The sequence below is a fragment of the Microplitis mediator genome, chromosome 7 (genome assembly GCF_029852145.1).
Source record: "Microplitis mediator isolate UGA2020A chromosome 7, iyMicMedi2.1, whole genome shotgun sequence".
In the NCBI taxonomy this organism is placed as follows: domain Eukaryota; kingdom Metazoa; phylum Arthropoda; class Insecta; order Hymenoptera; family Braconidae; genus Microplitis; species Microplitis mediator.
The window spans coordinates 6,724,867-6,737,849 of NC_079975.1; the positions used below are offsets into that span (position 1 = coordinate 6,724,867).

Here is a 12,983-nt window from a genome sequence, read left to right on the forward strand (position 1 = left end):
TTCACTCCGCGAATTTTTTACAGTTTATATTCTAACTGTTTAATTTTTCTGGCAAAGGCACGATATTAACCCCGCAGTAGTAAAATCACATATACGTATACGGGTCAGCCCTAAAAGATTTCGCTGTCAGAAAGCTCTAGCTAAAAATTTGGATGTACGAATTGAAATAAAACAGAAAAGATGATGAATATAAAATAAAAACATGTTTTTACTTTAGGCTGTCACAATTTGCCCAGCTCAATTATAAATACAGCTAATTAATACATTACTGTTATTTTATGGCTCAATGGCTTAACAGATAAAGCGACCGCCTGAAAAACCCAAAACTAACACACAAGACTTAGGGCTTGAAAAAAAAACTCAACCATTCTGAAAAGGGATCTACAAGTATAAAAATAACATCTGTCATCTCCCCTATCCTAAAACTCTATTCTCAATTACCGAAAATGTCAGAGTATACAAGATAATATACTGAAAAAAGTCAACGAACGAAATATCGAACAAAATAATTTATTTTACCGAAATTTATTATTCTACTAATCCCGCAAATAATAGTAAATTTTGTTAAGTTAATCTAGTAATAAACATTTCAGACACTAAATTTTACTATTCACGCAAATGGTAGCTGTTTTTCATTTACTTGATGCAAATCAAGTTCATATAATCCATATTATATGCCAGATTTAAATTTATACTTATTTCCAACAAATACTGTTTCAATGAGTAGTAAAAATATCACTTTATTGAAATGAAATTGACTTACTCTTGATAATGTATTGAAATTAAAAGTAAATTTCATTTTTAATTTAAATTGAATTGAAATTTCATTAAAAAATTGTAAATCCTTAAGTTTCCAACCATGACCTTACGGAAAAAATACAGAAACTATCGCTGTGCAGAATAGTAATCTCTTCAATACAATAAATATGTGCCTTCTTGAGTAAATGGTATGTCGAGCAATGCATGGAAATGAAACTAGAGGCGAATCTTCCAAGCTAACACGAGAGAAACCAAATGCTAGCCCGGGTAAAAAAAATGATGTATAATTATATATAAAAAATGGCCCAATGTTATGATATAAAATTATATATAAAGACGTATAATGGTTTTTTACATATAATTGTATGCAATTATATATAATTACATATAATTATCATGGTGACATGTATATAATAATATATAATCATGCCAGTTTACAGAAATGAGCTATAAAATATGTGCATTCTATTTTCTAAAGCAAAGAGTTACTAATTAATGTAATTATATGTTTAATTATAAGAAATGTATTAAATATAAAAGCCTGAATTTAGAAATTTGCTATAGAATACATACGTTCTAAAAGGCCAAGAATCCTTATAATTTCTTTTTAATCCCTAAAAACTGTATAAAATATAGTTATAAGTAATTGTATATAATTATATGTAATTACATATCATTTTTTTATGGCTGCTGGTTCGGTCTTACATGTAAAAAGATCCCTATTTAGAAAATCTTATAGAATTCAATAGATTCTCATAAATTCCGATAGAGATTTTATAAGAATGAATGAGTTCTATGAAAAGTGCTATAGTTAAGTATCAGAATATATCAGATTTTTTAAGCAGGGATCATACTAATCCTAGGGTAACGCCAATAATGAGCTGATACTCACTAATTCACTATGTTGATTATACCACTAGATTATATTATGGTAGAAAAGACGGGACACTCACCGCACGTGTATACTTGAAATAATCGAGGAAACGGTTCCCCGAAAAAAAAAATTTTTTCTTTAGTATTTCTCATTATACCGCAAATCCTGTACTTCCTTGTAATTCCATTGTCCATTTTTTTTTCTCCCTATTTATTATCAGTCCTTTCACTGTTTCCTTTCTCGAATGTATTTTTTTTATCTCTTTCGTACTGTAAAAGTTATGGAGACAAATCAGATTAATTTTTCAGATCAATCGACCATATAGTTTCCAAATTGTTTAAAAAATGAGATTCGACAAAAATCTGTTTCGTTTCTTTTTTTTTTCTTTAATCAATTTGAAAGCTACTCAGTTGATCTATCAAAAACTAATCAAATTTGAGTATATAAACACTTCGAATTGCTGCAAAATAGATTCAAATCGGTAAACGTGCTTGAGAGAAGTCGCACAACAAATTTTTTTTCAATTGATCTCTGTTCTATATAACTATATACTCTGAACAAACCAACTGATTTAAATAATTCTCCTAGCTCTCGAGAGAATTCATTGAGGTTTGAATTTCATTAAATTTTCAGATAAACTAGAATCGAGAAATTTCAAAATTCAAGTATTCAAATATTACAAGCTTTGTTTGTTTTTTTGAAAAAAAGTCGTTAACCACTGATCTAGTTCATTGAAAAATTTAATCAAATATAAAAAGCCTTGATGCATTTTCTTAGAAACAGCAAGAAAAAAATTTTAACTAAGTTAGATTTTAAGAAATCATACAATAAAAATTATTTCGTTCTGTTTTTAACGCAAAAAAAATTCTTATTTGAGCTGTAGAGACTCAAAATTATTTTATTAATAAAACTTATTTGAGTTTCTTGCACTTGATGACAGCGAGAAGTTTCAGACATGACCTGCAATGTCAACTATTTATCAAGCTTTTGAAAACTGATCTATGAAAAGGTATTTTTTTCTTTCCTTTACTCAGAAACACTCTCTTTTATTGTCTAGCGTGTAATAGAAATATCTAATAATCCCGACAATGTCAGTTACTTAATCAATTTTTAGCTGTATATTTCATATTATGCTTTTTTTTTTTATAATTATCAGTTATAATTGCATTGCTATTTCGCATAAAAATGTATTTTTTTTTTCGCACGACGTATTCAACTGATTTATTCGGCTAATTCCAACGACCCTACAGAGGTTACAATCCCGTCGCGTTTTAAAGGGTCCTCGAATTATATAAAAAAAGTGAAAAATAGCCGGGAATTTTAGCTCAGCTAATTCTTAGAATTAATAGATTTATTAAGAATAAAACTTATGTAAAACGTATTGTTTGTTTTTACTAGCGGTTAACGTCTGAGCTTGAATACTTATACGGAAAGTATTTGTATATAATTTTTATTCAACGCATGCCTGGTTATCGCGTCTTATCATATCTGCAATTCGCGAAAAATCAGACATTTGTTGAATAAAGTATAGTGCAAAGCACGTAAGCTGTCATTATCTGGCAAACACAATGTTCTTACACGGTAAGAAATATTTCGCGGATATCACTATGCCAGTATGGGCGCGAACGCCATACTGTATGGTATCGAAGATTTTTATAGGTTATAAAATTGTATGCATAGATGATTCAATTGCGGGAGTAGTAACATTGGCAATAGTTGTCGCGGATGTCGCAATGTCATTATGGCCGTCAGGCCCATACTGCACTGCCGTATCCACATTGCTTCTGGCCGATAAACCTAGTCTAACGACATCTATATAGTTTTCGTGGCAATATGATAGTATACATTGATTGACACGCCAGAAATTATGGCGGGAAAAACTAGTAGCATTGTGCCCTCAGCATTGTAGTATGGGTCTCAGGGCCATGCTGTTTCGCCGTGCCTGCTATGCATACGTGTGAGCAATACAATAGCTCCAGTCCTATACAGTATAGTAAATAACACCATACTTCTGGGACTCGTTACAATACTGTCTTGGAATATTTCTTGCTATTTTAGTATCTGTCTTGAGACCATACTCGCATTGTGTTCAACGCCATGCATTTCTTACCGTGTAGCACTCGTCTCTTATGCTAACTAAATATTCGCTGGCACTCGTGCATAAACACCTACGACTCGTGTTTAAAACATTGTGCTTTCCGTATTAAGACTCAACTCGCCCACTTACTATGTAATGTACTATTAAAGTTTCGAGACATTATGAGAACCAATGAACTGTCAACACAAAAATTTTACTTTGTTTCACACCATATGTATAAACACATGTTTTTAGGCAAAAAAACACCCAATCAATTCCTGAAAACATTTTATTATTAAATAAAATGAATTACACCCATGAATTAAATTTGATAAATTGTATAAAGTTATTTTAATTTTTTGCAATTCTAAATTCTAGGTTATAGTTCAGCCGAAATTAATTTATTTTTTCCTAAATATAATTTTCCGTTACAGTATCATAAAAACTTAGCAAAATTAATAACACGCGCAAATCAATCCACTATAATATATGCGAAGGTAAATTCTATTTTATTTATTAAAAATCTTGAAAAATTTCCAGATGTAAAATTTATTGTGGATTTTTCAGTTCATCTGAATGACGAAGTTATAGGAATATCTTATTTAAGTCGAAAGGTTTGTCAGGTCGTACACGGAGACTGGAAATTGCAATTAAGTCTGTTCAAGTGATGGAAAAGTCAAGGAAACTCGAGAATGTTGAGTTAAAAGCACTTTTATACGCTCGTTCAAGTATAGTAGCTATCGGTGTTCAGACCTTCCAGTAGTTTTTTTTAGCTATCAGCTACATAGTCACGAATAAACACAATTTTTTATTTTATCTGCTCTGGCATTCACGCTTTCTATCCATTAAATTTTATACGACTCTTATATGTTGACATTGTTCGTAAACTCACTAAACGTTTCGGTAAAGTAAACTTCTACTTTCAAAATACCTAGCAGATATATAAATTTATCACTATTATCCTTTTATAATGGTATGATAACTGAAAATGTAAAAGCGTTTCCATTCAAAGATTTAAAATTTAAATGCAGAACATCTGTGTAAAATATAGAGAAAATTTGCTGGTAAAAAAAAATCTCAATAGTATAGATTTAAAGAAAAATATAATTATTACAGTAAGTAATACTACCGTAAAAATGATGTACCCAAGAATTATTGCTTAAAATATACTAAAATCTGACAGTAAAGAATCATCATAAAAAATTAAAAAAATCATCATTGACTGAATGTACTAAAATTCTAAAGGAACTGAAATTTTCTAGTTTAATGCGATACACTGGGAACAAGAGAAGACTGTGCAATAGCTAAAAAATTCTGTGCAACTTCTAAACTTAGAAACCAATAAGAGAAGTCTTATTGTAAAGAAAGAAAGTTATATACTTTATAGATGAAAAGAAAAAAAACCAATAAAGTAAAAACGTTGGAAAATTCCAAAAATGTATACACGGTAAGAAATGCATGGCGTTGAACACAATGCGAGTATGGTCTCAAGACAGATACTAAAATAGCAAGAAATATTCCAAGACAGTATTGTAACGAGTCCCAGAAGTATGGTGTTATTTACTATACTGTATAGGACTGGAGCTATCGTATTGCTCACACGTATGCATAGCAGGCACGGCGAAACAGCATGGCCTTGAGACCTATACTACAATGCTACTAGTTTTTCCCGCCATAATTTCTGGCGTGTCAATCAATGTATCCTATCGTATTACCACCAAAACTATATAGATGTCGTTAGAGTAGGTTTATCGGCCAGAAACAATGTGGAAACGGCAACGCAGTATGGGCCTGACGGCCATAATGACATTGCGGCGTTCGCAACAACTATTGCCAATGTTACTATTCCCGCAATGATTGAATCATCTATGCATACAATTTTATAACCTATAAAAATCTTCGATACTATACAGTATGGCGTTCGCGCCCATACTGGCATAGTGATATCCGCGAAATATTTCTTACCGTGTACTTCAAAAATTCATACCCAGTAAAAAAATATCTTTTGGTAAAAGGATAAATTTTTTGAACTAAAAAAACATTTTCTCGTCCTTAGAAAATTTTTGTTTTCAATTTGTATTACAAAATATTTCTTGCGCCCAGAAATTCTTTTCTTCTGTGTGAATATTCAATGAATATAATCCAATATTCTAAAAATTAACTAAACCTACTATTTAGCTTTATTAATTAATTCTATGCACACAGAAAAAAAATAACTTTTGTAAAAACAATATTTTCTTGAGTAATAAATCGATATAAATTATTGCGTCATTAAGGTCATCTAACGCGAAGAATCATTTCCTTGACAGAATAAATCAAAATTTTTTTTACACTATTGCAGAAAAAAGATGATGATATCTTGAAATAAACTTGGATTTTTCGATTAAGAAAATTATTTTGAAAGAAATCTTCAAATTTTTACAGCAAACATATATTAGATTGAAAACTTTTAATATCATAATTTTTTGTAGGAAGACTTTACGATGATTCGAAAATACTTTTTTTCTCTTAGTGCACATAAGAAAATACGAAAATAAAAAATAGCACATCTCGATCACGAATGCATTGAGTATCCTACAATAACTGAATTTTTCGCGCAGCATGAAAAATCTGGCAATCGATTAACCCTATGCGCCAGCACCAAACTTTCCAATGTTTAGAAGCTGAATAAAAAAAAAAAATGTTTTCAAACTTTCTAATCTCAGATATTGAATTTCGGAAACGTAAACATTTGTGAGCTTCGAGTCCAAGAGTATTGATTTTTTACGTCTAAATTACAAGATTGAAACATTTCAAATTAATTAAAGTGAACATTTTAAAGTTCGTTATTTATGATAATTTTTTTAGCAATTAACTAACTAATCTTTTTCAACAGTAGTTGAAAAAGTTCATTAAAATTAAAATCCACTTTGATTGCAATACCATCCAGATTAGTAGTTATCAAGAAATTTTATATTATAAGAATAAAAAATATCGTTCGAATAGCTTATCATCATATTTTCAATAATCTCTTCCGGCTGTTCGAGCCACAGACACAAACATACAAAAAATTATAAAACCCACTGACCATCCCTTGAACTTTCTATTATCTAGATCTACGAGCTTAAAAAAACTTCCCCTTTCAATTATAATTTTTTACTTCTTCAGCGGGAAGATAAAACAATCATAAAAGTTTTAATGATGGATTTTTCGATTTCGGTATTGATTTATGTATTAAATTGTATTATAAAATCGGGTTTGCTCATAGATTTAAAATGTCAATAAATTTAACCTTTACAAAATACCTACACTGTAAAAAAAACCGAGTCAAGTCCAGGCGGTGTAAGTGTTGAAATTTTCGGTGTTAAATTTCAACACCGAAAGCGGTATTAAAATGACACCGCCACCCCGCATGAAAATATCATATATGGTAAACAAATATTAAAAAATATATGTTACAGATATACATATATATGTGACAATAGATGAAATCTTATATAAAACTATGTATAGATTTTGGCTGATTTTATTATATTTCTATATATGTTTTCTCTTATATGATTTCATATATTTCCGTATAACTTCAATATATTATTTATATATTTAAAAACTTATATTTTTAATATATTCAAAAATAAATGTTATTTATAAATGGAAACAAATAAGAATACATATATAATTCATCATTATATGGCACGATATATGTACCATGTATTTAACTTTATAAATTTTTGTATATTTTTCGATATATAGAACCATATAAGTCTTCCCATATATGTAAGAATAAATAAAATCTATTCTTTTCTGTCTTCCTCTCTCTGTTATAGTAAAACTTACTATATTATATGCAAGAAAATAAATATCGTTTTTGGCCACATGTTGTCCCATATTGATGATATATTTTTCCATATATATTTATCATATATTTTATTTTCATGCGGGACCGATGTAAACATTTTTTACCGGTGTTAAAAAAATATCCCATTTTTAAAAGATTTTTCGGTGTTGAAAATATTTTACTTCGTGAATATTTTTGCTTACTCGATTACAACAATTAACAATTTTTTAATTTTTTTTTACCAGTAATTAAATTTCAAAAAAAAGAAACTAAAAATATGCACCTGTAGAAAATTAAATAAACTACAGGTGCAATTTGTTTAAATATTTTTTTTTTTTAAATTATTAGACGTCAGCTAATTTTAGTATCATATAAATATTGTTTGATTTAACAGGATTCAGAACTGTGCATCGGTCTTGGATTAAGCCTTCAATACTTAAGAATATCAGTAGTTTGTTGGATAGTTGCTATGTGCCATCATCTTCATGCGACCATAGCTTCAGTTCGTGGATGCGATGACCAACCAACGTATCTTAAGTACAGTATTTTTGCTTGGGGAACACCACTGCTTACTCTCGGAGCGTCTATACTCGTCCAAACTTATGAGACCAACGATTTCTGGAACGTCACGGATCTTACACCCTTCAACTGTTGGTAAGCTTTAATGTGACCTTTTCACCTCTCGAGGACTTATCATTCAAGACTCGTTGGTTTTTATATCTTAACTTTACTTATTCAGCCGTAAGTAAAAAAAATAGGTCGATCTTGAAGAGTCGGCTCTTGAACTTTTCCCTTGTAATGTTTTTTTCTCGTTAACAATTTAAGATACACACAATTTCATTTTAAATTATTTTTACTTTTATGCAGTCTCAATAAAGTTTTCATTTTGGGAAATGAAATGTAATAAAACATAACTTACTATTAACGTCATAACAATGTTGGATTTACGGACACAATGGATGATAAATTGGTCATGAAAAGCTGTAGGTCGCGGCATTTAACTGCCGCAATTCTAGGACAATGATAGAAGAACAAAGGATCGTACATATGTGTATTTACTCTTGCTTTAAACTCTCTAGTATGAATATGTATATATATGTTTATATATGTACGTCAAAAATATACATAACATTTAATATATGACAATTATTTTTTTGCGCATAAATATATTTATACACTGAAAAAAAAATTAACTTCTGTAAAAACAACATTTTTTCAAGTAGTAAATCAATATTATAAAGTATAACATTAATAATTTCATATTTAAGCTGAAGAATAAATTTCTTGACAGAAGAAAATCGTAATTTATTTACAGACTCAAAAAAAAAGGTCAGAATGTCTCGAACTGAGTTTAGATTTCTTCGATTTAAAAAATGATTTTGAATAAAGTCATCAAATTTTTGCACTAAAAATATATTAGACTGAAAATTAACAATAGCATAATTTCTTATAAGAAGAAAATACAGTATTTCTAGAAGTTATTTTTTCTCTCAGTGTATATATAGGGTCATGTATTTTCGACATAGGTGTTGTCGCATTTATTTCGATGTTTATGAAAATGTATATACACCAAATATTTCAACATCTACACACATACATGCGTCCTTATGATCCATCTGTTTTTCGCATACATACGCAGAAAATAGTATATTACACACCGAGGGCAGTAGAGTGGGAAATGTCAACAAACATGTGATTTGAGGCTTTCTTATTTATTTCTCGAGGTGTGTATACTATTTTTTTCCTCGACGGAGGCGGAAAGCGGCGACTTCGTTTTACACAGCAGAACGAAAGTTGACGCTTTCCGCCCGGAGGCGAGAAAAAAGGATTTCTTGGCACAAAAGAATTTTACTTGCCCCAAGAAAATTTTTACTTGTCCTAAGAAATTTTTTGCATAATGAATTGAAAACAAAAATTTTTGAATGTGAGAAAAAATTTCTGGTGCCAGAAATAATTTTTTTCTGTGTACACATCGATGCGGGCTTATAGGCCTGAATTTTGAATTGCAAAAACATACTATTTTTAACCAATTTTTTTGGAAAACAATAATAGATCATTTTCTCAAATAAATTCAAAAAATTATTTAGGAAAATATTCAACATCTCAAATACAAATCCGCAATTAACCGCAAAGAGTACGCAATATTTGATAACTACACTTACAAACAGATACAAGAAAATCGAATGTTTTAAATTAAGTTGTTTTTACCTTAAAATTAAACTCAATACAAATTAATTAATGTTTTCTAATGACAGGTTTTTAGGTACTAAGGCTACAATCTACACCTACAGTCTACCAATCATTCTTCTAATCCTTATCTCTGGATACTATCTTTTCAATGCTGCTATAATAGCGAGGTAATCAATAAATAATATCTTTTTCAAGCGGAATTAAGTAACTCTCAAGAGAAATTAAAGATTATATCAGCGTAATAGATGTAATAAATTTTTTTTTACATTTGCTTGACTATTACAGATATACTTATAGTATGCAGTTGGAAATAAAGCAACGAGAAAAGATGAAAAAAAGGCAAACCCTTCAGCTAATACTTTTCCTGAAGATTTGCTTAACTGTTGGTTTCATTGCTGGTTGTGGTGTAGCAGCAAGAGTATGGAGAATACCTCTGCTGTGGGCGATTTTTTGTACCGGACACTCACTCCAGGTCGAGATTTAAGTTCATTACTTTTTTTCACACTTCTGTGACACGACTCTTTTGCATACTCATTTACTCACACCTTTGTGCTGCAGGGTCTCATCGTAGCGCTATCCGTAGCTTGCAACTGCAAAGTATTAAAAGTCTACGCCAGAAAGCGAACGCAGTCTAAACAACAGGTTTGTATGCAATTTTTAAAAATAACAATTAAAAATATCGATTGAATGAACTATTGTTTACAATGCAGATTGCAAAGTCATCGAGTATGCAGCTATTGGCTCCACATCCTGACCCGGTGTAAAAATAATAAATTCTATCGAGAATAAAAAAATATTTGAAAAATTGACCAAAATTCACAGCGCGAATTACCCGTGCTATTTATCATCTCGTTTCCATTTAAATTGTTTTAGAAGATACTAAATAATATTTTTACACAAATTTATTATTATTTATTTTATACTCACACTATTTTTAGTATATATTTTTAAACCTTTATCAAATTATTTACTTCGAAAGCTAAAATATATATTAAGTATTTGAAAAAAAATGTTGAATATAACAATAAAAATTTATCATAAACTAGATGTAAATAAGGGCAACAAAAACTTAGTGTAGGTTTCTATAACAATAATGATAGAAAATAAAGATAATTTTTGTTGAAAGGTCACCGACACGCCTTATTAATCTCAATAAAATAATGTCGGCGATGAAAATAACTCTCTAAAAATGAATTAGTGAAATTCACTGCGAATTTGTGCGGCTGCCTAATTTCAAAACATAGTAAGGGATAAATTTCCAAAATTGATTTATTAGTATTTTTAGTTCCAGTGGAGTCTTATGGTCATGATTCAATACATATTTTAAAAATTCTATCTTTGTCATCCCGAGTCGAAATATTAGACGTAAATTGAACGTTCTTAACGTTTTGAACGTAAATTGACCGTTTTTTAATTATTCAAAACGTAGATTGAACGATTACGAATCCCAAACGTGATTAAAATCTTGTTAGGTTAACAATAAGGAGATAAACATAACCAAACATTTTTTCATTAACAGGAGTTATATTGTCATCCCACCAAGAGAATGCACCTCGGGTGTCGTCGGTTTTTACTCCCACTCTATGTATTTTATGTGCTAAATGTTCTCCCACTTTTCTGTGCGCTTGCGCAGTTCATAAATGTTCGGTAGTGCGGGCAATTTCCGAGGTGCATTCTCTTACTGGGACCACAATAAGACATTTTCGGCTGGGTTTCTTTCGGAAACAAAATCTCTCAATACAAAACACAGACCGCACTTTGATACATTACTGTCTAATTTCGCGAAGTGCGCTTTAATTGTTTGATAATATTCGTTTGTTTAAGAGAAAAACTCGGCCAAAGTTTCCATTTACTGCCTAAGTGCAACAAAAATAGTACCGTTCGTGGACTTCAACCAGTGGTATACTTATAGCTGGTTCCCACACTGTGGAAAATTGGGAGTGAATTCTGAGTGATTACGGATCTTAATTCAATCTGAATTCACTTCGTTCCTCGGGGTTCTGGAGTTTAAAAAAAAAATCACTTCGCACTCTAAACATGAATTAGTGAAAATAAGTGAATATTCACTAATTCCAAGTGCAAACCGAACCACTAATTTCAAAAAGTGGTTCGGCTGGCACTCAGAATTAGTGAATATTCACTTATTTCACTTATTCATGTTTAGAGAGCATCCGGAGTAAATAGGGAGTTTGTTTTTTCAGCGGTGTAATTTCGGAGTAATCTGGATTTTATTTAAATCCGTATTCACTCTAACCCGGTGTTTCAATATTAAATTAAACTTCCCTTCGGAGTGAATTCCACTCAAATAATTAAACAGTCATTCGCTTCACATTCACTCCACTAATTTTTTACAGTACAATGCATATTTACTAATTCGTAATGAATTTCACTGCTTCATTTTCGGAGAGAAGATAAAACGAGCTATATAAATTTTAGCTAGTTAAACATTTTGTCGATGTAAATTAATGTTGAGCCTAATATACATATGTACCTTTAGTAATGTCCATCAATATGTATTTACAGACCATAATGTCAATAAGTTGATTTTAATTTGCATACTTGTCATTGTCCTGCTGTATATGTATAAGGAAAACTAGGCTAATATGAGCGAGACACCAAAGAATTTTCAGAATGATGACTCAAAGTGGAATAACATTTTTCAAAAATCAAAATATTTTAAGTTATTGGCATAGGGCGGATGCTCAACGCTTGTATAAAAAGGTTTATTTATAATAGATCCCTTTATATTATGTTGATGATTTTTATATTACATTATTATGTTAAGTATTAAAATGTTTTATATGTAGCTACGAAAAGCATTAAAATTAACTCTGTTGAATCTTAATTCGCACTGAGTTGCAATGTTGCATGTCGTCTTTTTTTCAGGCAATCGACAGTATGAAGGCTACGGATAGAAAACTTTACCCAAGACAATCTAGGTCGGATATTTGAATCAGTGTAAAAGCAGATGTATGAGAAAAAATAATAGCTAATCAGTCTAATTGAAAACACACCCCGTCGCATTTGACAATTTATCACTGTTCTCATGATGCAATTTATCGGTATCAATTACGTCTTTGCTATTCACTATCATATTGAAAAATAATGATGTTATTACCTCTATGGTTTGCCTTTAGAATCTGATGGAAAATCTAAAGGCTTTTACTCAACAGCTCATATATTTTGAAGACGCCCAATAAACATTCCTTACAATTCATCTGTAATCATTCCTTCGCTGAACGGCCCATATCATAACACATAAATTT

At 30.4% G+C, this 12,983-nt stretch overlaps 1 protein-coding gene across 3 annotated transcripts in view; it reads left to right on the top strand.

Annotated features, from left to right (window-relative positions):
* The window catches only part of LOC130671058 (cadherin EGF LAG seven-pass G-type receptor 1-like), a 34,914-nt gene extending 22,345 nt beyond the window's left edge, over positions 1-12,569 (top strand). For all 3 annotated transcript variants that reach the window (XM_057474744.1, XM_057474743.1, XM_057474745.1), the window contains 5 exons: positions 7,922-8,181; positions 9,783-9,884; positions 10,003-10,189; positions 10,276-10,359; positions 10,428-12,569. In XM_057474744.1, the coding sequence (XP_057330727.1) occupies positions 7,922-8,181; positions 9,783-9,884; positions 10,003-10,189; positions 10,276-10,359; positions 10,428-10,481 (687 nt within the window). In that variant the 3' untranslated portion in view covers positions 10,482-12,569. The remainder of the gene's footprint in view (positions 1-7,921; positions 8,182-9,782; positions 9,885-10,002; positions 10,190-10,275; positions 10,360-10,427) is intronic.
* The last annotated feature ends 414 nt before the right edge of the window (positions 12,570-12,983 follow it).